The sequence below is a fragment of the Hyperoodon ampullatus genome (genome assembly GCF_949752795.1).
Source record: "Hyperoodon ampullatus genome assembly, chromosome: 7".
Classification (NCBI taxonomy): domain Eukaryota; kingdom Metazoa; phylum Chordata; class Mammalia; order Artiodactyla; family Ziphiidae; genus Hyperoodon; species Hyperoodon ampullatus.
Genome location: NC_136920.1, coordinates 14988018 through 15015872, shown reverse-complemented (window position 1 = coordinate 15015872; position 27855 = coordinate 14988018). Strand labels below are relative to the sequence as shown.

General features: G+C 53.8%; 1 protein-coding gene across 1 annotated transcript; it reads left to right on the top strand.

Moving 5' to 3' along the window:
- Positions 1–837: 837 nt before the first annotated feature.
- On the top strand, positions 838–27855 carry P2RX3 (purinergic receptor P2X 3; the record flags this gene model as incomplete). Its single annotated transcript, XM_079708930.1, has 12 exons — positions 838–956; positions 7565–7700; positions 8138–8209; positions 8379–8442; positions 9118–9211; positions 9431–9508; positions 10109–10250; positions 10803–10939; positions 26250–26343; positions 26615–26680; positions 27262–27339; positions 27742–27855. 12 exons carry the CDS (start codon positions 838–840, stop codon positions 27853–27855), a joined length of 1194 nt encoding a protein of 397 aa, XP_079565056.1.

The following is a 27855-nucleotide window of genomic DNA, read 5'->3' as shown; positions in this document are numbered from 1 at the left end:
AATAAATATGTATTGAGCTCTGATGCAGTGATAAGATTTGAGGAAACTAGTAAACAAGATGGAAACAGCACCAGCCTTCCAGGACCATGTAATCTAACAAATGATTCACATAGGTAAACTGACAGTAAAACAAAACCCCCCAAAAAACCCAGTATGATAATGCAGTGTTAGAGGTAGAGCTTCAGCCACTGCCAGCATGAGTAGGAAATGGGAACTATAAGACTCTTTAATCACCCCTTCCCAGGAGACCAAGAGACCCCCTCCCCATGACCCATGCTATTAGTGGCAACTCGAGAAAGGAGGGGATGGCTGTAGAGTCGAGCAGCTTTAGGAAGACACTCAGGAGTGAAGGGGATACTCAGCTCAAGCAGGCTATTAGGTGGCTGAGGGGTGGGATATTGCAAGGGGCTTTCAGGAGAGCATGAAGCAGCTGGTGAGCCGGGCTGAAGATGCAGCATAAGAGAATGGAACAGAAACGGTAGACAGAGTGCAGATAAAACATGAGTCCCAGAGGGCCCTAGCCAGATGCATCCTGGGCAATCAGGAGCCTGGGATTGGAGACCCCACCCCTGCCATGACATCACAGGGGAGTGGGGTGGAGACGAACAAAAAGGGGGTCTCCCACCCTGGCCCTGGACTCTTGGCAGCCCAGAGTGTCAAGAGCAGAGAAAGGCTGAGCACTGGGCTAGGGTTGCCCGACTTAAAGGAACAGGCTTCCCATTCCTCAAGACCCTCTAACCTGCCCCCTCCAGGCCGCCATCCCTTGTCTCCCCATCCCTATGACCTCTCCTTCTTGAGGCCACCGTCGGGTCTCTTCTGAGGGGTCATTCTCTCAGCATGAACTGCATCTCAGATTTCTTCACCTACGAGACCACCAAGTCGGTGGTTGTGAAGAGCTGGACCATTGGGATCATCAACCGAGCCGTTCAGCTTCTGATCATCTCCTACTTCGTGGGGTGAGTCTGTGGCCCTCAGGTCCGAGAAGGAGGGCTTCCCGGCGTCCTGTCCTCCCCGTCCTCCCCTCAGTGTTGCTGCCCAGCTGCCTGAGCTTCTCCCCTCTCGGGCCCCACAGTCTCTTCCATGGGGCCACGTCCCAGAAACTGGCTTCTGCTGCCGCCATCGGGGATCTGGTCCCCAGATGCGTTCTTTTTCCCAGTAAATCCTCCAGACTTGGGCAGTGGCTTCTATGCACACACCCCGAGGAGGGGAGCCCTTGCCCCTGCACCACCCTCCAGCAGGAGAGGTCCCAAGTGGCCAGCTCCCCTCCCCGCTCTCATCTGCCCCCGCCCCAAGCAAGCCAGAGAACAGACAGACCCCCCACACACACATCTTCCCATTCCCCTCAGTCAACTCTTCGGGGGTCTCAGAAAGACAGGGGAGCCAGGGAAGGGGAAGGGAAGGGAAGGCGCTGAGACAAGGGAGATGGTGACGGGTTGACCAGGTGGATGGCAGAGGGGGAAGGAGAGAACGGACCCGCTGTGGAGTGAGGAGCTCCTGTCTGGCAGGGGGAGATGCTGAGAGAACGTGGAAGGGGAGAAGCCCTCGCTCTTGGAGGGCAGGACAAAGAGGGGCATTGGGTGAGGGCCTCTGTCCCTGGGGAGGGGTGGGGAGAAACACAGGTGCAAATGCCACTCAAGGGGAGAGTTACTGTGGAGAGAAGTGGCTTTTCTGAACATGATGTCAGGACTCCCCTCAAGAATCCAGAAACGCTCCCCTTTGTCAGAAAGCATAAATTCCCTACATCTACCTGACTTTGTACCCTAGAACCCATCCTGGGAGTTGCTTAAGAGCCATCAAGGTCCGAACACCCCCTCTCGGCCCCCACCTCTTGGAGGCGACCCACTGCGCACACACACACACACACACACACACACACACACACACAGATACATATGCACAGAGGTTCATGGAGCAGACGACGGCCGGGGGAGAACACGGGTTCTGTTCTTCTTGTGGTCATTTGCGTTAGGAAAGCTGGGCAGAAACCTCGGGGAGTTTCTTTCCTGGCGCTCGGGTCTCCAGGCTCATGCTGTTCCCTGAGACAACAGTTCTGCGCGCGCGTGAGACAGGAAGCCACTGATGAGTGCCAGGAGTTAAGGCAAGGAGATCAAAGGAGGCCTGTGTGCGCGTGGGCGGGGCTGTGAGAGCCGGCGTAGCTCGCAGCGAGCGTGTGCCTGGAAAGGTGGGCAGACGTGGATTAAGGGATTTGTTTTGCTCCACGTGCTTGGTGAGAGGCAGTGGGCTCCGTTCACGTGGATGTTGTAGGCAGGGCTGCACAGCCAGTGCTCCTCTCGGAGATATTAGAGGAGGGATTCAAGCTCTGGGGTGGGATTAAATGGCGTTAAATCAAGTTCCCTTCCAACTTGTGGTTTCACAAGATGTGATGTTTGCAAATGTTCCCCAGCTGCATGTCCAGCGCCTGGGGCAAAGTTGGTTCTTAAAGGCTCCGTGTTCCCATGTATATGTGAGGCTGTGGTTGTTTACAGCCGCAGAATGGTACGTTGGTCCAGGTGAGCGCAAAAGCTGCCTCAGCACATTCCGGCCTGGCCTGGCTCCAGTGGGCTCCAGGCAGGAGACTGATGGAGGGTAGACACAGCAGGCTCCAGCCCCCCCACTGCCCTTGTCTCTCCCTCATGCTGATCCAGTCTGATGCTCCATCCTCAGCGCTGGAGCCCAGCCTGCTGGGGCGGGTGTGAGAGGCTCTTTGGCGTCTTGATATCCAACCCCATCGATCTCCCAGCCTGACAGCTCCCCGCAGAGCAGTGCCTGGCAGTTACATCAGTGCGCTCTTTGGCCCAGCCCCTGGCCTGAGCCCCATCTTTGTGCACATGAGCCCATGCGCTGTTAGGACTGCATGAATCCATTGTCATGAATGTAGCAAAAAAATGTATCAAGCATCTCTTCATGACAGGCATTAGGCGCCCAGGAGAGAGCAGTCGGCAAAAGCAGGAGGATCATCGCCCTCATGGAGCTTACAGTGCTAGAGACGGATATTAACCAAATCATCTCCACAAACAAATGTAAAATTCCAGCTGTGGCTTAGGGTTGAAGAAGGGCCGCACAGAGCTAGGAGGGCCACTAGCGCAGAGGTGTTTGAATTGGACCCGGTCGGGGAAGTAAGGGAAGGCTTTCTGGAGACGTAACACTGAAGCCGAGAGCAGAAGGATGAGTAGAAGCAGCCCAGGTGAAGGAAGGGGGTTCAAGGCAGGGAAACGCAGCTCTGCAAAGAGAAAGAGCCTGGCAAACGCGGGGGAGACAAGGTCTTTGTGGCTGGAGCAGAGAGAGCAAAGGCGAGGATGGTGTAAGGTGGGGGTGCCGTCACAGGCAGAGGCCCTCAGATCAGACACCCTCAGATCTTTCGTTTTTACAGAAGAGTAATGGATGTGGATGGGAAGCTATTGATGCGTTTTAACCTCTGTGTGTGTGTGTGAGAGAGAGAGAGAGAGAGAGAGACAGAAAGAGAGAGGGAGAGAGAGATGGGAAGAGTGCCCTGGCTGATACACCAAGGATTGGAGTGGGTGGAAGTGGATACAGGAAAACCTGTTAAGGGTCCATGCAGTCATGAGAAGAGAGATGATCATGGCTTAGACTCAAGAGAATCTGAAAGGATTTTTAGTGCTTTGATGTTAATGCTTAACTTGAATCTCTTCTGTATGAGCCCAGCCAGGTAGACCAGATGCACAGCTTTACCTAGGACGTATGTGACATGAGCCAACCATTTCACACAGCAACACACCACCTACTCAACTACACACACACACACACACACACACACACACGAGAGGCCGGGACTTACAGGTGTTTCTCACGTTCTCTTTTCAGGCCCAGGTGGTAATGCCCAGTCTCCTCTGGGGGTGGGACTTCCTAAGAGACAACCCCCTTCCTGTATCCTGTGGGCCCCTGAGGTGGAGGAAGAAGATCCCTGGGGCCTGAGTCCCCAGAAGCAGCAGGCAGTGCTTGGCCTGAGGTTGGTTTCCAGGGAAGCCACCTTCCTGGAAACCAGCAGGGAGGGCATTCCCGGCCCTTTGATGCTCCATCCATGGGAAGGGCCTGTGGAGGTTGATGGCACCCCTGACCCATCCCAACCCTGCTCTTCCCGTCCTGTTCCTCCCCCTACGAGGCCCATCTGCACAGCCACCCACTTTGATTCATGATATTCAGCCTCGTGTAAAATCTTACGGAGCTCAACGTGCAAAGCAGTTAAAAGGGGGAGCCTCTCTAGTTTAAAGAGGGGGACGTGGAATCCCGCCTTCTCGGCCCAAGGTAGCCCCTGAGCCACCTGGACGGCACACCAGGTGCCTTATGGTGGGAAGAAGTGTTGAAGCCCCTCCTGCAGGTCAGGAGAGAGGAGTGGTTTTCATTCTTGTGTCCCCTGCCCCGTCACCGCAGCCCCGTGAAGGGGAGACCTGGTTAGAAGCCTGGCTCCGACACCGACAGGAGTGGAGCTTAGACAGGTCGCTTTACGTCTCTACGTCTCAGTCCCCATATCTGGAAAATGGGCGTAGGAATGCCCCCTCCGAGAGTCCTGGGAAGGGGAGGTGACATAAGCCAGTGCCTGCCCTGGACGGGTGACTCAGGAAGATGGTGACAGTTGTTATTTCTCAGATTCCCCTGCATGTCCCCGTTTCGCTCGGCCCAGCTCACACCTTCCTAAGAGACCCCTCTGCTCCCCACACACACACACACACATACCCTCCCCGGCCTCCTCCCTGACTCCCGGGCCGGGGTGGACAGGAGGGTGCTGGGACACTGCTCTGGCCTCCTTCCTGCCCATCCCACCTGCCAAGGAGTTGCCACCCGCCTTCCGCTCTATAAATAATGAACCAGGAACACGAGAAAAAAACAAGTCAGAGCAGCAGAGTAAATGCCAAGAACTGAAGGCTCAGTCCTGCCCCATCTCCTCAGCCCTGGCCTCTGGAGACAGACTCAGTCCCTCTCTTCTGAAAATGAAGCATCCCCTTATCTTGAGCTGCCCTGATGATGTCCTCGGGCCCCACGGGGCCACTGAAACTCTTCCGCTTGTTATTTAACTCGGAGAGAGAATTCTGATGTGGCCTCACCTCCCGACTGGGCACAAGAGGAGCCGTGAGGGTGGAGGACGAGAAGGAGAGAGGCTGGTTAATTGTCCCTCGAGCCCTGGGCTCTTCCTCCTGAGGCTCTCCTGAGCTAGGAGGTGCTGTCCTTGGGGATGGGGCAGGGCCAGCAGGACAAGGACCAGGGTCCAGTTCAGGGGGCCAGCTGTGGCCAGGCCCTGAGTGGAACACAGCTGCGGACCCCCCCGGGGTGGCCGCCGGCGCTCTGCAGCCGTCTGCCGGGGTTGGAACCCGCACACCAGCTCGGCGAGTTAGCACACTGCTCTGTGCCTTGGTTCCTTCGTTTGTAACATGAGGATAATAACACAGGTGTCTCGTTGGGTTGTGAGTAAGGATTCAATGAATCCTCAGCACCTACAGCACTCCGCGTGCTGTGTTGATTACACGGTGGTAAACAACCATCTGAACTCTGCTTCTCAGAGTTCTGAATGCGACCAGACTTTAAGGACAGGGGAGGGCCCCCAGGAGACCATCTCACTGATCAACACCCAGAGGAGTGTCCGTTCCGTGGCCAGGCACACGGAGGTTCCAGAAGGGTGTGCGGCATCTGTGGCTCCCACCCGGGTGAGGGCACGGCAGCGGCAAAGGTGCTCCAGCTGCAACCTCCCTCCCTTCACTCCCAGGGCCCCAGCCCGGGAGCTGGCGGCGCTCTTTTGGATGACTTCACCGTTTTCCGTAATAGCGATGCTCCCTTCCCTTCTGCCAGGACATTAGACGGCAGGTGGGATGTTTACGGGAGCCACACTCCCTTCGGAGACCTTGATGAAACCCCTCCCAGTTTAAAAACAGAAGAAAAGTGCTAGGGAAGTAAAGCATGGCAGACTTCCACGGAGGCATGGCGTTCCCGGGAGCGTTTTACAAGCAGGCGAATAACTCTTAATGGTGCATTACTCGGAATGCTGCCTGGGATAAGGCAGCAACTGTAAAACAGGTGACAGGTTAGGAGCCCTCTGCCAGGCTGGCTGTGACCAGCCTTTCTCTCCCACTCGCGACAGCATTCAGGATTCAGGGGCCTGCGGGAAGCCCCAGTGGGGGGATGACTCCGAGCCCTCCCTCTGAAAACGGAACAGGGAGCTGCTTGCAAACGTCAGCCTGTGTTCCCATAAACTGGACCCCACAAGTGACCGTGACCCCGGCACAACCCGGAGGCTGCTCCCCTCTGCATCTACCAACATCAGGGGGCCCCAGAGGTCAGAAAACTCCTGGGCTTGATGTCCTAACACCTCCTTATAAACTCCTTGGGTCAGCCTGCGAGCTGCCCTCACTGCTTCCCAGCCTGGGAGCCCCCCAGCTTTGTCTTCTCCGTGCCACAGTCTCCGTTTCTGCTACTCAGCTTCGTCTGATGGAGTTCTGCAGCCAGATACCACCCTGGTTAGCATCAGAAAATGACCCTAACCCCCCATTTCCAAAAGTGCGCTCCTAGATTCCCTGAGATGTCACCAGTGTTTCTCCAAAGCTGAGCATACACAGCACTTTCCAAACGTATTTGAAGAGGTTTTCTGGTCTGCACGGCAGGGACAGTGAATGTGCCTCCCCACGTGCTGTCAGGAACAAGTATTGAGGCCCCGCGTGGTACTGAGGCCGAGAGTGGCTTGAGCCTCGAGGGCTGGGATGGGTGATTTCACGTGGAAAGGCGGGCACCTCACGGAAACGCAGAGGGAAACAAGTGATGTGTCTGGCAGGCCCTTCTTGCTGCTGGGGGAGGCTTGCAGGGAAGAAGGGAAGGGGCCCCTCCCTGATCCACGTGGTCCCGCACTGGCTTGAAGCTGCAGGGAGAAGCCAGTACAGGTAAATGCCCACTGGGTGGCAGCAGAATCCAACGAATAAGATTAGAGGCCCCTCCTCCCTTCCCACCCGACTCCCTTTACCTGCCAGGTGAGGGCTTGGCAAGGCCCCTCCTTTCCTCCTCCGCCCCTTCTCACCCGACCCGTGCACAGATGGAGCCTCTGCAAAGCGCCCAGCTCCCAGGGCCTTCACTGACTTGTTTGCTGAACCCCTACTATGTGCCAGCACCTAGGATACAGCCATGAACAAAGCTTGGGATGCACAGAGTCAGAGGCCTATGATCCTCTCCCTTCTCTGTCCAGATGCCAGCCAAAGAGGGAAAGACTGTGTTCTCAACAGGGGTGAAAATTGGTTCTTGGAGAATAAAAAAAAAAAAATCACTCTTTTTATGTATAAAGCACAAAAACACAAACAGTACATAAATGATATCTATGGTATTAAAGTTTCCAGGGGGGTACAACTAGGGAAAAAGTCTAAAAGGGCTCTTTAAGGAGGAAGTGAGGGGAAAGGTAGAGAAACATGAGTTTAAGCCAACCCAGGGCTCACTCGCAGGGCCCATGCCTCCAGCACCCCCTGCCAGGCACCCCAGGTCCTCTTGATGTTGACAGGAAGGGGACCTCTCCCGGCCTCTGTCTGAAGGGTCTAGCCCCTCCTCTGTTGCTCTCCGCCCCTGCTCTCCTGCCCAGGTGGGTTTTCTTGCACGAGAAGGCGTACCAGGTGCGGGACACAGCCATCGAGTCCTCGGTGGTGACCAAGGTGAAGGGCTTTGGACACTATGCCAACCAAGTCATGGACATGCCTGATTATGTGACCCCACCCCAGGTAGGGTCCCCCTACCTACCCCAGGGCACTGTGGATGCCCAGACACTGGGCAGGTTGAAGGGGAGAGGGCAAGACAAGGAGAGTGCCAATGGGATTCCCAAACCAGATTCTGTGGCATCAGTGATCCAAAGAACCCCTTCCCCGGCATCCGGGAGGTGTTGGGGGCTTGGGCCTGCCTTCCCACTAGGCAGCACTAGGTATTGGGGAAGCTGGGTTTCTCTGTAGCCCTGGCACAACTTGTCCTGAAATCAAGGACAACACACGGAGCAAGAAGGGCCAGGTGGGTGGAAAGAGCCTGGCTTGGACCCCACCTCTGCCTTTTATTAGCCCCGTGACCTTGGCCAGATCTCTTAGTCCAAGCCTCGGTTTCCTCGTCTGTACAGTGGGGATAACAGAATTAGCACTGTTGCATTTTTCCTCTCCCTTCTCCTCCCAAGGGCACCTCCGTCTTTGTCATAATCACAAAGATGATTGTAACCGAAAACCAGATGCAAGGATTCTGCCCAGAGGTGAGGGGAGGACAGCATGATCAGGGGGTGGGGTGAGGGTGTGAGCAGAGTCCCAGGGCCCAGCCTTGGAGCTGTGTCCGGGGACCTCCACCCTCCAGAGGCTGCCGATGGGCAGGCCCCGCCCCCCCAGGGGCCAGTGCAGGTCCTGCACGCACCTGTCTCCCTGCAGAGCGAGGAGAAGTTCCGCTGTGTGTCAGACAGCCAGTGCGGGCCCGAGCGCTTCCCAGGGGTGGGTGAGTGCAGCTTCTTCCCCACCCCTCACTGCCCCGCACTGTCAGTGGGGCCCTGGGGGCAGCACGTCCCCCCCAGGGGAGAGGCCACCCTAAGGGAGGGGGTGGGAATGAGCTTGTTCCATGTCAGCTGCCAGCACTGATGGATGGGGCTGCCCCCAGAGTTCCCAGGCCAGGGATGGTGCTGCAGACAGGTGTGCCATGAGGTGGCAAGTGCTGTCACGGAGGTACCGTGGGACCCCTGGGGGGTGGGGCAGGGAGAGAGAGAGGTTGGTTCCTGGCGGGTGACCCGACTGGCTTCCTAGAGATGGGCCCTAAAGGATGGGTAGGATTTGGCAGGAGAGAGAAGCTTCAAAAAGGGCATTCTAGGCAGAAGCAACAGAAGCAGCAAAGGCTCAGAGGCAAGAAAGAGCAAGCGGGGTCTTCAGGGAGACTGGGGCTTGGAACGTGTGAGGGGAGGGCTGTCACCTCCCTCTGGCTTGTCTAGGGCTCAGGAGGTGAGGAGGGGAGAGCCCTGCAGGGCTAACGGACCCCCAGTCCCTGGCCCTGCCTGTCCTCTCCCTCCACCTGCGGGGTCGCTGTGTGCGTTGGTGGGGGTGTGTCCCTGATGGAGGGGTGGGGGGAGGAATGGGGGAAGGGCCAGGGGTGCACCTAGCAGTTCTGGCTCCACCCTCGCAGGGATCTTCACCGGCCGCTGCGTGAACTACAGCTCTGAGCTCCGGACCTGTGAGATCCAGGGCTGGTGCCCCGCCGAGGTGGACACGGTGGAGATGTGAGGACCCGAGGAGGGCAGGCGGGAAGAGGACCCACCCCAGCTCGGCTCTGCCAGCAGGGGGAGCTCTGCATCTCTGGGCACCCCCAGTACTGACCACTCCCAGGGCGGGCAGTGCCCACTGGGAGATGCTCCCAGGAAGGTGGTCCCTGGGGTGAAAGCTCCTCCTCTTTCCCCTCTCCTTCCCAAGGCGCTAAGACCTCCTGCTCTCGCCCACAGGCCTGTCATGATGGAAGCTGAGAACTTCACTATTTTCATCAAGAACAGCATCCGTTTCCCCCTCTTCAACTTTGAGAAGTGAGTTCAAGCTCCCTCCCTAAAACCTAGAAGCAATGCTGCCACCCCACCCTTCCCCCATCCCCCAGCTTCCCGGGGGGCTCCTATTCCCAACCTCCCCAGGGTGGACCCTGGGGCCAGTTTCTCTGCCAGCCTCCTGCCCTGGGGCTCGGGACTCACAGGGGCTTTTGCTCAGAGCAGGGGAGGGACAAGCTGAACCTGGGCCTGGAACTCGGACGCCTCCAAAGGTGGGTCCCGAGGCGCCCCTCTCATCTCTCTTCTCCCCACCTCAAGCCCAGTGTGGGTGTCCCCTTTCTCTTAGTTCAGCCCCCCTTCAGTGACTTCCCCACTTGGCGACTCCTGGGTGGGTGTCGGCCACATGCAAAGCACAAGGCGGGCACAACAGAGGAGCCATGGGTAAAGACTCCTGCCCTCTGGGAGCCCCGGCACACAGAACCTTCTATGGGAGGGAGGGGTAATCACCAGAAAGATGTAGGGACAGAGGTAAGGGAGAAGGCGAGTGGCCAAGACAGCGGGGGCCCTGAGGCTCCGGACGGCTAGAGGAAGATCCCAGCGTGACTGTCCTCGCGTTAACCCTGGACCTTGCCCTTTCCTCCCCAGGGGAAACCTCCTTCCCAACCTGACTGCCGCCGACCTGAAGGCATGCCGCTTCCACCCCGACAAGGCCCCCTTCTGCCCTATCTTGCGGGTGGGAGATGTGGTCAAGTTCGCGGGACAGGATTTTGCCAAATTGGCCAGCACGGTGAGGAACGAGCCACTCTTCCTTTCCCTGGCCTGGGGGCCCTCGGGCAGGGGGAGCGGCTACCGGGGAAGAGGAGCTGCCTGCGGCGCAGCGCCACCTGGTGGGGGCATCCCAGGCCTGCGACCGGCTTTGTGCCCGTCCTACCCACCCCTGCCCTGAGTGGTCTTGCCTCCCGCCCAGCCTCAGTTTCCCATTCCTGTCTTCGTGCTTCACCTGCAGGCAGAGGCCTCAGATCTCCGAGAAGGTCTACACTGTGGGAAAGTGGATCTGTGGGCACTTTTCTGGGTTGTAGCTAAGGGACTAAAGACACCAAAAACAGGATTTAGAGGCTCAAGGGCTGTCACCCTTAACTACAGAACTTCTTTACTAAGCAACGTGTGACAAACCACTCTTCTTTCTCCCGACCTCTGTCCTCCACCTGGAGAATGAAAAGAAATCACTTGTCCATTTGTCATGACATGCACCCCCGCACCGGGACCCACTCCACTCTGACTGAGGACCGGGAGTCGGGGGCTGTGGAAGGACTCACATCTGCCCCCTTTCTCCATCCAGGGGGGAGTTCTGGGCATTAAGATTGGCTGGGTGTGCGACCTGGACAAGGCTTGGGACCAGTGCATCCCCAAATATTCCTTCACCCGGCTCGACAGCGTTTCTGAGAAGAGCAGCGTCTCCCCAGGCTACAACTTCAGGTAACCCCCGTCCCCTGGGACTTCGGGAGAAGGAGGCAGGGCTGTCCTAGAGAATGACACTTCAGGCGGCAACGCATCCTGGGCAGAGACGGTCCCACTTCCTCCCCCTCAGGTTTCAGCTCAAAATTAGGAAGGACTTTCCAGCAGTCGGCCACTCGGAGACGAACAGGCCATCCTGTGAGTTCCTCGTCACAGGGAGGGACCGTGTGGAGGATTCATGCTCCCAGCCGGCAGTTAGACTACAAGACCAGGTCTCCTGAAATGCTGGGTTCTGTGATTCTGAGCCTATTCTTAGCTCCGGCTCTGAAGCTGCAGGTAGTCCCATTCGTCTCCTGTCCCTGAATTTTCTGAGGTTTCTCACTTCACAAAGCAAGAGCGATAGTTGGTATCATTTTACAAGGTGGAAATTTTACATTTCTGTCCATAACCAGGAGATTTCATCTGAGTCACAAATAACAATTACAATGGCCATTAGTTTTTCAGTGCCTTTCCAAACAAGAACTCATGCCAGTCTTTAAATAGCATCTCAGTTATATTCCCAATGGCCTTGAGACATAAGGGATCCCTCTCCCCATTTTGAAGAAAGGGAAAGAGAAGAACTTGGGGTAAACTACTGGGAAACAGCTGAAAGCCCTTGACCTTCTCCCATCCTCATTTCCTTATCTATGAAATGGTGATGATATCCTTATTATCTTGGGCCTATCAGCCTCTGTGTGAAAAGCTTCAGCTCTTGCGAGTTTTTTTTCCTTAATTTTTTAAGATCCTGAAGTTTCTGGCAGGGCCCTGATTAAGTACACAGTGTTATATACACTAAACAGGCTAAATTAGGTAAATAGGTAAGTATCAGGAAAAAATATGTATAAGAATATATTTCAGTTATATATTCAAATTTCCTTTGTTATAGCAGTATTATCTAATATAATAGTATCCATAAGCAAAAAAAAATCATTTCACCTTTTTTCCCACCTTTATTTGTAGTTTAAAAAAATAATTATCTGCCCCATTAAGCTTTATATTTAATAGTTTAAAATATATGTGTATTCTCTGGAAAGAAGAATTTTTTTAAATTGAAAGTGCCTTCATAATCAACTCTAAACTTAAAAAAAAAAAAACCCATAGGAAACAACACATATTTTAAAGTAGGTTAAAAATACTGTTCGGCTCCCTGGCAGAAACTGGCATATTTATTCAGTCAGTACATCACACTGAAATCAATACAAAGGATATTTGTATGGTGGCTTAAAATAGTAACAAATTAATAAAATCCTCATGATCTAAAATGCAAGTTTTCATCTTCATAACTTCTCTCTGGCCATTGGGAATTCTTCAACCTTCCAAATAACTCATTTGGCAGGAGAGCTTATGAAGAATATAGCTAGTTTGAAGACCCCGACTCTTGGTCTCATACAGCTTTAGAACAAAATCTTTCATTTAAAGAAGAATTGGTTTGGAGTTCCTTATTTCCAATTTGTAGTGGCTTGGCTGACACGCACACACACACTCACACACACACACACACTGCTCCCACCCTCTACCCTCTATCACCCCTAGGCACAGCAGGAGAGAAGGAGATGGATTTGGTCCTAAATAAGCTTGGGTTAAATTTGGAGAGACAGGGACTTTCCTGGCGGTCCAGTGGTTAAGACTCCACGCTTCCACTGCAGGGGGCACAGGTTCGATCCCTGGTCGGGGAACTAAGATCCCACATGCCACGCAGGGTGGCCAAAAAAAAAAAAAAGAGAGAGAAAATTTGGGGAGACAGGTCAGAGGGTCCCTAAGGACCCTGCAAGCTCAATTCCCGGGGGCCTAAAGGAAACCATCTGAGAGGTGTGGGCCCTGGATGACTGACCCCCTCACCAAAAACCTCCAGGCCAGAGTATGAAGAGGCAAAGCTGCTGCATTTGACCCTATGGTTTAAGAGTGTCCAGAGGGCCCGAGGAGTAGCCTGGGCATGGGGGAATCTCTGTGGCCATGGCAAGCGGCGGGCTGTACCCAAGCTTCCTCAAATCCCTCCCCTGGGCGACCACCCACTACCTCATGTTGGCTTCAAGCTGCTGGCACCACACGGACACCCAAGACTAAGTTAAGACTCCCCGCTGGGGAGGCTCCAGGCCACCCATCCGAATCCTCAGTTAAGAGAAAAAGGGTCACGGCCAGATTCAGCACAGCTGCGGTGAGGTTCCTATGACGCGGTAGAATGTGTCTGCTCTGTAGAATCCCGCAAGACTCCTTGCTAGAGGCCCGATACTGGCCGCCCCACGTACAAAGTGTCCCACGTGCTTTGGCTCAAGGTTCCTCACCCCCTGCCAAGGAGGAGCTTCCGTCCCCCCACTTCACAGATGAGAAAATGGAGGCTTGTGAGTTAAGTAATTCTCTCAAGGTCACAGAGCCAGCAAGCATGGGTGCCTGAACGCAAACCTATTTTCTTGGCTGTTTTCCACCGCATAGGAAGGCTACGGTCATTCGCTTTTGTTTATCCTCAGAAAAACACGGGCAGTGGGGTTGATACTCTGATCCCCAGTTAAAGACAAACAATCTGAGGTCCTGGGAGGCTAAAAGACTAGCAGCAGCTGGAGGCACCATTCCTTGCCCGGCCTTTTGTCTCCCAAACAAATTCATCTGCCTCTCCCTCTCCAACTGAGGCCAGATTTTTTTTTTTTTCAACGTTCTGCTGTTGCCATTTGCTCTGGAGGGAATGGAATCATTCAGCCAAGATTCAGCCTTGTTTTAATCTGAAAACTCCGACATCCAGCGGCAGCTAGAGACTCGCATTTCCATCACTAATTATGTCTGCAGCTCCTTTCCAAATGCCGCCCCCACCCCTGTGGATCTTGAGGGATCTTTGCCTGCAGACTCAGAGACTCAGAGAATTTATAGCTGTTAAAGACCCCTTGAAGAGACCTAGACTAAGGCGGTCATTTAGCAGATAAGGAAGCAGACCCTCCAAAGGGGGAAATGATGAGCCCAAGGTCACGGGTGCACCTTAGAGTCGCCTTAGAGGTCATTTGATCCCAAGTCCTACATCATTCTTGGCGATGCAGCCTCAGAAAACGTCTGTCCATCATTGACAGCTCCGATTATTGGAGAGGTGACCTCGTATTGAACTAAAACGTGTCTCCTTTCAACTCCCACCCAAAGCACCTGGTGCTGTCCATCTAAATTAACCTTTCCAAGTACCTTGAGGGTGTGCAGTTGGTGGGTTCGTCCACATTAGTCCCAGACAAAGTGCAGCATTTCTAAAAATAAGAACTGGCAAGAATCGTGAATTCCATGGTGCGCAGGGTGATGGGCCCCAGAGGCAGGGTTCCTGCATGGCTGGTGCACCCTCAGCTCACCAGAGCAGGACTTTAACCAGAGCACTGCATTCACCAAAGTGCTGGGAACAGGCAGTGTTGCTGAGGGAGTACTGAGTGTGCATTTGCCCATGAATGGGTGTGTGTATGTTTGTGAATGAGTATGTGTGAGTGTGGACATGTGGGTGTGAGTGTGTGCATCAGTTGTGTGAGTTGGTGTGTGTGAGTGTGTCAGTAAATACATGTGCGTCTGTGTGAGCGTCTATTAAAATACCATATCAGGGGACCTCCCTGGAAGTCCAGTGGTTAAGGCTCTGCGCTTCCAATGCAGGGGACATGGGTTCGATTCCTCTTCGTGGAACTAAGATCCCACGTGCCTCGTGGCCAAAAAAAAAAAATACTGAATCAGTCAGGGTCCCAGCAGGGAACAGATGGCACATGCAAACTGGGTAATTTGAAGAGAGTTGAATAAAGAGACTGTTTCAAAAGTTATAGGGAAACCATAAAGGATAGTGCAGTGTCTGGGGGCAGTAACGGGACGTTGGTGACTGTCCAAGTGTGGGGGTAGAGAGGAGCATGGTCAGAGGAGATACCCGGCACAAGTCTTGACAACTTTCCTTTGTGATATCACAGCCCTGCCGTAACTATTGGAGGTCTCTGAGCCTTTCATGCCCCCCCCCCCCCGTGAAAGCACTGATTGCCCAAGAAAAATGCACATATTCATACACGTGAGCAATTTTGCAGGCAATTTCTTTTTTAGGAAGGCTACTTTATTTCTACAAATAAGATGAAATCCATTCTCTGAATAATACATCCAAGCCAAACAGAGTAATGACATGAAAACTCTCCTCCCTCCCCCAGTCCTACTCCTTTTGCAGGAAGTTAACCACTTGGGCAGTTTGTCCATCTTTTTTCTCTGCATTTATATTCATGCAGCATAAAATTCCAGGACTCTGAAGGCCTTTAAAAGCTTATCCCTGGACCTCAGATTAAGAGCCCCTAGAGTTAAGTTTGCAAAGCCCTTTCACCCCTATTTTCGACAGGATTTATAGCTCATTGTCTACCCCTCACCCCCAAGGTAGGCTCAGAAAGATTTTGAGACTTGCCCAAGGTTACACAGCCTAATGAAGAGGAACACTGGTCCTCAAAGCCAGGGACCTGATCTATCGCCATTGCTTCTAGCACACCTTCCACCAACACATTGCTTGCAAAAAAGAAAAAAAGAAAAGCAGCTATAAGGGATATACCACCCCCCTACCCTCCCCCCCCATCCTGATTGCTGGAATGATAGGAGGGAAGCAAAATGGTGCGTTTAGCAATGGCTGATTTCTCGTTCCTCCCCTGAGAGTCCCTAAGACAGCTTTGCTACTAAAAGGCAACGCAGTTTTGGATTTCCTCTCTCGGTGTCTGGGACAAAAAACACCCGTTCAGCTGCTAGATGTTCCTCGTGCTGTAGGTGTTTCTAGTGATCGTTTCGTGTTGGAAATGTACCCACAGCAGCTTTCACGAAGCTCTGAAATTTGGCGTGTGTTCTGCTTCCCTGTTGCAACATGCAGATCAGCAAGATCTTAGGCCAATTGACAGAGACAGAATCGAACTGCACCCTTGGCTTTGATCCTTCTTTCTCCAATCTGGATTTTTCTCCTTTCAAAAGCCATAGAATATGTGTCAAATGCAGCCATTTCCATCATTTCCACAGAAACATGTGAAGGTCCTCTTGGATGGGGCGTACTTGCTTGAATTCTCCCTGATCCATTTTCCCCTTCACTTTCTTTAGCTTACGGTGAGAGGCGAGGCAATTAGAGCAATCCTGAATTTATTCAGCCCTTGCTAATTTCCATGTCTACCCTATCTTCACAACAACCAACCTTATGGGTAGAAGATATTGGCTAACACTCACTGAGCACTTACCTGTGAGCCTGGGACTTAGCAAGTGCTCTTTGTGGATTATCCCATTGACTCTAAAGAGGGAGAATTTTATAGCTGGAAATCTGAGGCTCAGAGGTTGCATTTATCTGCCCCAAACCACACAGCAAATGGTGCTGGAGCTGGAATCCAAACCCTGGCAGGCTAGCTCCAGAGCATGTGCTCACAGCCACAGGTATCCTGGCAGGACCGGTATGGTTCCTCCATTTTACAGATGAAGAAACTGAGGCCAAAAAAAAAAGATTGCTGCCAGGATAAGACAGCTAGTAACCAGGCTCTCTGGTATATCTTCTAGCTCAGTGTCCATTGAGCCTTCCCTGCCTCATTAAAGATAGATTAATAGTAATATGTTAAATTTTTAAAAAAAGATCAAACAAACCGTATTTTAAATGTTTTCCTTTGAGGTGGATTAGATTCCTAGAACATGAGTAAATCAATATAGCTTGGGACCCTTCTCTAAGGGGAAGAGTCCCGCCTGCTGGAAGGATGTTGCCTCAACCCCATGCAATGAGTCTGCCAGGAGATATTTTCCCATCAGTATAAAATCAACTGTAAAAGTGTATTTCAGCTGGCAAAGTTACTTCCTACCAGGCAAAAGCTTTGCTGAGAACACCACCTCCCTCACTTAGACGCCCAGATTCCAGGCCCAAGTTTTCCCTTGCAGGCCCAACCCAGATCCCGCAAGTTTGTTGCTGTTTTTCCTGCTGTTGTAACAGTTACGTGTCCCTGCTTTGGGAAGGAATTTCCACCACTTCTTGGGAGATGGATCGTTTCTAAACAGATGTCTGAGAGCTTCCAAGGGATTTGAATGTGGTGATAAAAACCCTTCTCCATTCAGCTTATTGACTGCCGACAACTACAAATGTCAGCTCAGCGTGGGGAAGTGCTGCTAAGGGTTGGAGCTGTCCAAAGCTGAATTGGGCTGCTCCCACAGGTAATGGTTCCCTCTCACTGGAGGTATGCAGGCAGCGGCAGGGAACCTCTCGTGGCTAAAGTGCGGGAGGGCTTTGAGGATTTCTTTTAACATCTAATTATATCATGTGCTGGGCTTTGTGGCTGACCCAGAGGTGAACAGGACCAGTTCCTATGATCAAGGAATGTTTAATCTAGTGGAGATGGTAAAACTGAACCCAAATAACAAAAATGTTTATACAAAAAACATCTGATGCTGGGGTGAGCCAAGAATAATTCAGATGAGGCAGAGGTGAAACAGCAGTGTCCAGGCTGTGGGTCAGGAGACACAGGCTATGGCTCAGGTCTCGCCACAGAAACTCAGTGTGATTTTTTTTGACAAGTCTCATTCCCTCCATGGGCCTTAGTTTCCTCCTCTGTAAAATGGGTTGGTTAAAGGTGATCATCTCTAAGCTCTAAAAGTCTGAATCAGTGCATGTGGGCATCTGGGGAAGGGCTTTGGAAACTTGGGCTGCTGAAGCATGCACTCTTATTTATAGACCTGTGATATATATATATCACAGTGGAATGTAGCTTCCACACTGCCCTGCAGCAATACCTCTGACAAGTGACTTATTATGGTAGTTGACATTTGTAACACTCATTCTTTATCTGTTGCTGCTTGAGGCAAGAGGTAGCACGTGTGTATGTGTGTGTGCGCGTGCGCACACACACACACAAGCTTCTCAGTACTGTCAGGCCTCAGAAGTGTTCGATTCAGTCCTGTGTTGGGGGCTTCCTGTCTGGTCACAGAACGGGTATCTCAGTGAGGGGCCTGGTGGGAAAGCAGGCTCAGCTGGGGTTTGTGAAGAAACTCACACACAGGGCCTAACAACGTGGGAGCTGTTTCCACCCCTAGTCCCCCAGCCAGTAGAAAGGATGGGAGCCTGGCCGAGAGCTGGGGTCCCTGGCAGGAGCGGCCACAGAGCAATACAGCCTCAGGCAGAACCACAGCGAAGCAGGGAAACAGCAGGTGGAACAAATACCCCATCTCTCTCCTTCCCACCCTCTGATCCCCGGCCAGTGCTTCCCAGTAACCAACCCACGCCCCCAGAAACCCGAGGCAAAGAGGGGCAGGAACGTGGCCTGAAGAGGTCAGCCTTCAGGGGCCCACGATCAGAGACTGGGTGTTGGGATCGTGGAGAGTAGTCAGCACACCAGGTGATGGTCCCCACTTCACTCAAACACCCGGGCTCAGGGGGCCTCCCAACCCCAATGGCCATCCCTGCCAGTGCCCCGCCGCCCCCAGGCTTCCTTCCCTTTCCCAGCTCAGCACTTCTTCCGTCAGCCGTATAGCACTTGCTATTGCAGCTATTCTTATCCAGACTCCTTGAAGTTACATAGGAGCCATTGCTTTAATAATTGCCCAGGTGTCTGGGCGGTGTCTGGGCTCTGATCTCTCTCCAGATAGTTCTGGCATCATCACAGTCAGAGCCACACTCTGCTTCCCTCCACAGCTGAGGTGTTTTCTCAGGCACCAGCTGAACAAGCTCCCTGCCCGCCGCTGAGGCTGCAGTGAACTCTCTTTTCTGGATCTTCTCTCAGGGAAGCAGCAGTGGGTGAGCAGGATTCAAGAGGCCTGAGTTCAGATCCTAGCTGTGCCCCTGCAGGCCCAGTAGCCTGAGGAGAGCTGCGATGCTTCCCTCCAGCCTGGAGAGTCTGGACAGCGTCGTCTCATGGTGATAGATAATAATTCACAGAAAGCTGCGAGCTGGGGCTGTGCTCAGCCTTCACCTCCAGCAGTTCATGGAATCCTCTCTAATAAGCCTGCAGCTGTTGCTATATTCCATTTCACACCTGGGGAAACTGAGATTCAGAGAAATAAAGCACTGTGCCCCAGGTTAGGTAGCTCATTCAAATGGCAAAGCCAGGATTCCAGCCCAGGACTGTCTCGTTTCAGAGCCCCTAAGCCAGCAACTATGCCGTGGAGCTGTTGTTATGAGGCCTCAATGAAATAATGGGTGTGGAAGTCTCCAGCCTAGCACTTAGCTGGAGTAAGCGCTGCACGTATATTATCTCCCTACTCTTTTCCCCATTTCCCCTCCACAGGGGCTATTCCCACCAAGAGCGCCTACTTTCCCACCCAGCCAGCTGCCAGATCTAAATGTTTCTGCTGGGGAGGGAAACAGCCTTTGTTACCACCTCGCACTAGCTCTACCTGAACAGCAGCGAGGAATGCAGAAGGCCGAGTCACTAGGAGGAAACCTGGAGGCTGACATCGCTAAGCTCCATCTGTGAGATGTCGAGAACCTCCGAAATCCATTCATCCCTCCAGCAAGCATTTACCCCACTCCTTGCTGCGCTGGGTAGCCCCTTGGGCAAAGAGAGACAGTGAGATCTAGCTTGTAGTCAATAGTCCCAATTATTAACTACAGTCTGGTGTGGCAGGTACTGGAGTAGAGGTCTGGATCCCAGCAGAGACAGGAAAGGTAGCCTAGGGGGATTTTACAGCCTCAGTGCTACACTGGTAAGCCGGCTCTCCTCCGGAGAAAAAGAAAACAGCGCTGATTTGTAGCGCTTGCCGATTTCCGTAGTGGAAATACTCCACCATGGTCAATTTCAAGCTAAAGCATGAAGCCCCTGAACATGGAAGTGGGAAGAGAGACACACACTGGCTGTGGCAGCCCCGGCCACTTCCATCTGGCTCTGTCCTCTACCCACCAGGGCTCTCTCTGAGCTTCTTCACAACACCACGTCCTTTCCCTTGACAGGGCTTGCAGATCCCTCAGCCAGGAAAGCTGCCCCCAGCTCTGTCCGTCTTACCTTTCAGCTCTCCATCCTTCAAGTCTCAGCTTTCACGTCACTTCCACCGAAGCCTACCTTGACCCGCCAGCCTCCATCCGGCGTCTTGACTACCTGGGCTCTAGAATGGCACTCTTCTCCTTCCTAGCCCTTATGTCCGATTTTACCTATTTATGGGTTACTTCCAATCTTACCTCTTTATGGGATTGCATGGTTCATTCGTATTTCTCTTCCTCGCCTGAGAACAGAGCTTGCCAATGGATCATCAGTGCCTAGCACCATGCCTGGCATAGGGTAGGGTGCTCTAAAGATCTGCTGAATACAGAAAAAAATGAGAGGCCACAGAGCTGGGCCCTAATGGATGAATAGGAGTTTGCACGGTGGAAGAGGGGAGGAGAGGGGAACAGAATGGGCAAAGGCACAGAAGTCTGTCTATGGAGTGTGTTCGGGGGACTACAGGAAGCAGGTAGCGTGGTGCATGTGCAGTGAGAGGGGTTCTGCAGATGAGGCTGGGAAGGTGGACCCAGCCAGGTTGGGGGGAGGGCGGTATTCCAGGCCAAGGTGTTGAATGGAGGTATCATTCTCACCAACTCGACTTCCCAGACGAGAAGACCAAAGCCAGAGAGGTAGAAGTTGGAGGATTTGGGAGAAATCAGGGCCCAGGCATGGGGTAGCTCAGCCCTTTTATTTATTTATTTATTTGGCCACGCTGTGTGGCTTATGGGATCTTACTTCCCCGACCAGGGATCGAACCCAGGCCCACAGCAGTGAAAGCACCGAGTCTTAACCACTGGACCACCGGGGAATTCCAAGCCCTTCCCCCCCACCTTTTTTTTCCCCTGTTGCAAGAGAGTTTATTGACGATAAGGAGAGAACAGAGGGAAAATGTCAAGAGAGAGGCGAGCCAGGCCAAGGAAGGCCCCTTCCCCTTTTTAGATGAGGAGGCTGGGGTCCTTCGTACACTTCATGGCTCTCCTGTGCTTTCTGTTCTACTCCCACCTGATGACTCTGGGTCATTTTGCAAATGCAAAAGGGGCTCCCAGCTGGGGAACTTGAAAGAAATTAGCCAGGACCTAACAGAAACCAGGCAACAACAAAAAAAATACAGTCTAGGATACTGGCTAAGAGTGTGGGCTCTAGAACTGGACTGCCCTGCTTTGAATCCCATCTCCACTCACTGACTATTGGTGGTGTGACCTTAGACAAGTGGCATAACGTCTCTGATCCTGATTCTTCATCTGTTAAATGGGAATTGCAGCAGTACTGGACTTCATGGGGTGGTCATGTGTATTAAGTGAGTTAGTAGGTGTAGAGCATTTAGCACAGTGCCTCGCACACAGTAAGCACTCAATGTATGTTGGCCATTATTCTTACTAATGTTATTATCTCCAGGAGGCCAGAGAGTGTAATGGTTCAGACAAGTCTAGATACTATTATTTCACTTTACCTTGATCTCAGGATAAGAAAGGAAAGGGACATGCCTTGAGCATGTACTATATCTGGGCACGTACTATATCTCATCTCATCCTTCCTGTAGCTCTTTTTACTCTCATTTATCAGTCGAGGTAAAAAGCTCAGAGAGGTTGAGTGACTTGCCAGGGGTCAAAAAGCTAGTTAAAGACAGCCATAGGACCACACATAGATCTCCTGGACTTTCTTAGAAGGTTTATTCCTAGGAATGTGGTATCCTTACCCCCTCTCTGTCTAATCTTGAATTACTCCCAATTTTAACTCATTTTTTGTCCTTTAGCAAAGACTTCTTCTCCCTGAGCCTCAGTCTTCTCAGCGATAACATTATAAGAGTTTGTAATGGTCAGCGTAAATATTGCTAACTGCTGTAACAAACAGCCCCTGCATCTCAGTGGCTCAGCACAAAGGTTTGTGTCTTGCTCATGGCACAGTGCCCTGTGAGTCAGGGTGGGTGGGGAGCTCCGTGCAGTCATTCAGGGATCTGAGCTCCTGCCACCTATGGATCAGTCTCCTCTAGGGCCTGAGTTCTCCCCTGGCTCTTCAGCACCTGGCCACGAGGAAAGGGAGGATGAGGAAGGCACCCAACTCTAACACACGTCAGCCCAGACGTAACAGACCTCACTTCCATTCACAGTCCATTGACAAGAACTAGTCACAGGGCCCAGGTGAGGCGGCTGGGAAATATGGTCCAGCCAGGTGCCAGGAGAGAAGATAACCCAGATCCTGGTGAATGCCAAGCCCATCTCTGCCACAGGGTTGGGCCAGATTCTGTGATCTCCACTGGCCACACTGAGTGCATTAGTCAGGATGTCCGGGTCCTTCCCCTGTCTGCAGCGGGGGCCTCCCCCCACCCACCAAGAGCTGTCCCTCCTCCTGCCCTCCCGGGTAGAGAACCGGTCCCTGCCAAACCCCCTCCAAGCGTGTGTGGGTGGTGAGATATGATCTTATCATGCTTATTGCCTCTTGGAAGGCAGGTCCTGGAGGAAAACCAAGTCTGCTTTGGTTTTTCTCCCTGTTCCCTTCACATTCCTTCCCAAGATAAATTTAGCCAGCCCTGCTTTGAACGGCAGTGCCCAGGATGCTGACTTTTTGTTCGAGTCCATGTCAGAGCATTTTCCACAGCTGCAGCCTTAGGCCAGGGATGTAGCCCTCAGGACCACAGTCCCAGGCTCTGCCCGGCCCTTAACATCTGTGACCCACCTCTCACCCTTGCCTGGTCCCCATCTCTCAGTTGCCACATGTCTCAGACAAGGGCCCTGAATCCTCCCAGGATGTGAGACAGAACACAGACTACAGAAGGGCTTTGAGATCCAGCACGAGGGCTGCCTGTGTCCTTAACGGCCACTTAGAGCTCAGAGGAAGGACAGTTCTGGGTTAAGAGCACAGATTTTGGAGTTGTAAGGGTGGATCAAAATTCCAGTTCAGGCAAGTGACCTTCTTATCTGTCTCCCCATCTACAAAATCGGCCAATGGTGCCTTCTTCACGGGATTACCTGAGAGGCTTATCTTAATAGACGTGCATATTTTTCTGGTGCTGTGTAAAAGTGGGTGTGGAGATGGCAATGGTTCATACTTAGCCTCAGACCAACCCGAAAAAGCCACAGTGAGGACTTCCTGAAGCCTTCTGCCCATCCCACATACTTCTTTTGCAAACTTCTTTGGGAGAATTACGTTCTGGGGCCTCTTCATCTTTACAGAAACGATTTCCTTTCTGGTGTCTGTCCTATTCTTCTCCTGCTGGTACAGCTTAAGTTCATTGCATTTTGCCTTGGTCTGTGAAGCTCTCTGCTGCTGCCACCCAGACCATACTTCCCACATTTTTAAGGATGGTGTAGCTGCTGCCCGCTTTCCTTGTCCTCTTTTGTTCTTTTTTTCTCGCCGTGCTGCACACCTTGCAGGATCTTAGTTCCCTGACGAGGGATTGAACCCGGGCCATGGCAGTGAAAGCACCAAGTCGCAACCACTGGACCGCCAGGGAATTCCCTCGCCAAGCCTTTGTTCTTAGGGTTCAGTAGTTCCTTCCTTGGGCATCCTTCCCAGGGCCGCTCTCGGGTTTTCCTCTGGTCTCACTTTCAGGAAGATCATCCTGCCTCCCCTGCCTCTCCCTCCAGCCGCTAAGCCCACAGGAAATACATTCCCAGCCCAGGCTCCCCAGAAACTACTTTCTCACTGAATAGTTTACAGCCTTTTTTTTTTTTTGGTACGCAGGCCTCTCACTGTTGTGGCCTCTCCCATTGCGGAGCACAGGCTCCAGATGCGCAGGCTCAGCGGCCATGGCTCACGGGCCCAGCCGCTCCGCGGCATGTGGGATCTTCCCAGACCGGGGCACGAACCCGCGTCCCCTGCATCAGCAGGCAGACTCTCAACCCTGCGCCACCAGGGAAGCCCTTACAGCTTTTTTAAGGCCTTAGCCAGGTAACAGGTGCTTTACTCGGGCACGCGGCGACAGCCCTGCCCAGGCACAGGCAAGACAGAAGATGGGTCGCCCTCCCCCTGCACTCCTTCCTGACCCAGCTAAACCTCTCCAGGCCTGAGCTTCCTGCTCTGTAAACACGGGGATGGTAAGGGTCAGTGTCCTGGGAGGAAACAGTCAGTGGTCTCAAAAGGGACGACTGGGCTTCCCTGGTGGTGCAGTGGTTGAGAGTCTGCCTGCCGATGCAGGGGACACGGGTTCATGCCCCGGTCCGGGAAGATCCCACATGCCGCGGAGCGGCTGGGCCCGTGAGCCATGGCCGCTGAGCCTGCGCGTCCGGAGCCTGTGCTCCGCAAAGGGAGAGGCCATAGCAGTGAGAGGCCCGTGTACCGCAAAAAAAAAAAAAAAAAAAAAAAAAAAGGGACGGCTGTGTGCAAAGGTGCAGGCAGTTTAAAGGAAGCTAGGAGCCTGGGGCAGGACCAGAGCGGCCACCACAGGAAGGCTGCTACCAGCTAAGCTGGCAGGGCAAGGGGAGAGAGCAGTCACAGGACTGGAGAGGGGCGCGCCTGACAGGCTCTGGGCCTCAGGAGGGAAGTCAGCTTTGTTAGAGGCCCAGCAGAGGAACTGGGAGCGGAAAAGCCCTCGCCCTTCTTCCCTCCCACCGTCTGGTTTCCTGTGGGTGCCTCCCACTGGCTGAACCCAGCTGGAACCAGAGCGCAGGGAGGAAGCAGTCTTTGCAGACCAGGCTCCCAGGCCCCGCAGAGAAGGGCCGAGCCTGGGTGTGGAGGCGCAGGCAAAATGTCCGACGTGGGAATCAGGGGAGCAACCGCCTCGAAGGGCTGGTCTCAGGGCTCACCCTTCTCGCTAACAGACCTGCTAAAGGGGCCTGAGCACCCCCATTTTATAGGCGTGGGAAGTCAAACCCTGAGGGCTAAGTCCCCTAAAAGGCCCCACACCACCAGCAAGTGGTGCAGCCAGGATTTAAACCCATTTCTGCTTGACCCCAAAGTTCCCTGGCAGCCAGAGCAGACAGTGGCCGATACTTACAGTTTAAGGAGGCTCTTCCCCGCCACAAATGACCTTCCTCCTCTGCCCGTGAGCTCTCCGTTATTCATCCCCTTGGGCTCAGCACTTCATTCTCCCTGCTGGACAGTTTCGAAGGCAAACATCCCTGGGAGGGCCGTCACATCAATCACGGAACACTTCCAGGGAAGGGGTTTCTCAGATGCCCTCTTTGTGCTGGGAGAGGCCTGGGACTGGCCTGGGAATCTCTGGGGACTGGAAACACTGAAAGGGAGGCACCGAATGAGACCGATGTCGATGCCACACAGTTATGGAGGTTTCTGAGCTCGTTCTCGACCATCCTCCCCCTTAATCCTCACCACCTTCCTGGGATGCTGGCCTCAGGAGCCTGTGTTACAGCTTTGGGACAGTAGCCCAAAGAGATTGCACTTTGCTAATGTTAGAGTTTGGCCCGTGGTGGGCAGAGCCGTGTAAGGGGAAACGCACTGGCTTTAGAAGCCAAAAGCCAAATGCAATTCGAATCCTTACTGACTGTGAGACTACAGGCGGGTCCCTTCACTCCACAGGCATCTTCCAAGTGGGGGTATGAACACCCACCTCACTGTGTTTGGTGAGAATTAAATGCGATCATTCTTATCAGTCTCCAGCACGGTTCCTGGCAGCCAGCAGCCCAGGCAGAGAAGGTACAGGGGACAAATCCTTGAACTGGGGCAAATCCAGCACCAGGTCTCAGCCAGTTGGGTAACCCTGGACCAGTCACTGAACCCCTGGAGCCTCATTTGAAAAACAGAGCAGTCACATCCCTATCCCACATGTTTGTGAGATGAGGTGTCTAAAGGCACTTTTTTAAACTGCTCTAGAAAACTGCTCTAGAAATCAACGTGAGCATTTCCTGGGTGCTTACTTTGTTCCAGACACTATTCTAAACCCCTGACACATGTGGTTTCATTCCATTTTCATGGCAACCCTTTGAAGCGGGACTTCTGTATTATTCCCACTCACAAATGAGGAAATCGAGTATCAGAGAGGTTAAGCGACTGGCCCAAGTTGCACAGCTGACATGTGGCAGAACAAGGTTTTGAACCCAATAGGCTGAGAAGCCTGTGGAGAGAGGAGCCCCTGCCGGGCCCTGGGATACCCAAACAAAGAGAACTGAAGAAGCTTGGAGTCCAGCTGGGCTCCAACTTTCATACACGTCAGAATCATTTAGGGAAATTATTTAAAAGACAGAGTCCTGGGCTCCACCCACAGAGATGCTGATGCCATGGGTTCAGGGTGGGGCCTGGAAATCTGCCTTATTAACAAACCCCCAAGGTGATGCCTGTGCAGGGGTTCAGCTCACCACACAGGGAGGACCATGGCGGGTGTCCCACCAAACCATCAGTAAGGGTTGCTCGGTAGGTGAGGGTCATAGGGCTCTAGAGGCCCCTGGATTTTCAGGCAAGAGAGACAGGAGCCCACAGTAGGACCCACCTTCCCCTCTGGCCTCCAGGTTTGCCAAGTACTACAAGATGGAGAACGGCAGTGAGTACCGCACGCTTCTGAAGGCTTTTGGCATCCGCTTCGACGTGCTGGTGTATGGGAATGTGAGTGCTTGGGCCAGGCAGACACGGGGGATAGGGGAGGAAACCCGGACCCATCCTGGGCCCTAAAGAGGCTCCTCTGGGGGCAGGGTCCTGCCACTGACCAGCTCTGAGACCCTCGCTGGTCACATGTCCACAGCAGGTGAGGCCTGCTGATCCACCAAGAGCCCTCCTGGCTCCAGGGTCTCCCTGGCTGGGAGTCCAAGCTCCACGTCAGGCCTCGCCCCGGCCCTGCTGGAGCTGTGCCCACTCACCCGGGTCTTTGTGCACACAGGCTGGCAAGTTTGACATCATTCCCACGATCATCAGCTCCGTGGCAGCCTTCACGTCTGTGGGAGTGGTGAGTGCAGCCCCTCTGGGTTCAGTCCGGAGGCCACTCAGGGTGCGGCCCGGGCTGGCAGGGTTTGGGCAAGCGGTGACCCTCTCCTTCCCAGACCGTGAGCCCAACCTCTCGCCCTCACCTCCCTGCTGGGCCAGCCCTTGGTGAACATCTCCAGTCCTGGAGAGCTCACTCCCTCCATGGCAGCCCCCCCGCTGCTACAAAGTCCCCGTTTGCCACCGTGAAGGGGGGCAAGGAGACTCCAGGGTCCCCAGACCTGAGAGCCCGGTCGAGGAACAGAGCCCAGCTGGCAAGGTGGGGACAGAGCCCCGTCCCCAGGGACTTGGACCCCTGCGGTCCCTCTGCGTCTCCCACCAAGTCCTCCCTCTGCGCTCTGGTCTGGGCTCACCCCAGGAGCTGGGGAGGTGGGTTCTGGAGATATTCTGCAAAGCCCCTCGATGTTTTCCTAAGAGGAACCATCAGTCAGGTGTCTCTGGAGGACTCACCCCGACCCCGAGGGCAGTCCTGCCCGCTGCCCGTGCTTCCCGCCGCCCCGCTCCCACCCTGAGGCCCCTCTGAGCCGCCCTGCTCTCCTCCTCCAGGGGACTGTCCTCTGCGACATCATCCTGCTCAACTTCCTCAAGGGGGCCGACCAGTACAAAGCCAAGAAGTTTGAGGAGGTGAGTCGGGGAGGGGGGGTGCACCCACGAGAGGCAGAGGGGAGCTGGACCCCAGACTCTCAGGGACCCACCTTCTGGGGGCCTCTGAAGGGGAGTTCATTGGGCCTCAGTGCGTACTGGGGATCCCGACAAGAGGGGGTCTGGCCAAGAGTGGGCTCTGTGGTCAGCGTCCACATCCACTCACGGTCCCCTCTTTGCTTCGGGGAGGGACAAATCCTGCTACTGGTTGGCTCAGGTCTGTTTGCCCTTGAGGTGCATGGGAAGAGTCTTGGGGTCACAGACTCGCTCTAGCTCCCCTATGACCGGGCTGTGAGCCCCAAAGGCTGAGTCTGTCCCACGGGGGCCCAGAGGAGGACCCTGCCCACAGTCAGAGCGCGATCATGCCAGCCCTTCTGCCTGCAGGTGAACGAGACCACGCTGCAGGTCACGGCCTCGGCCAACCCGGTGTACCCCAGCGACCAGACCACAGAGGAGAAGCAGTCCACGGACTCAGGCGCCTACTCCATTGGCCACTAG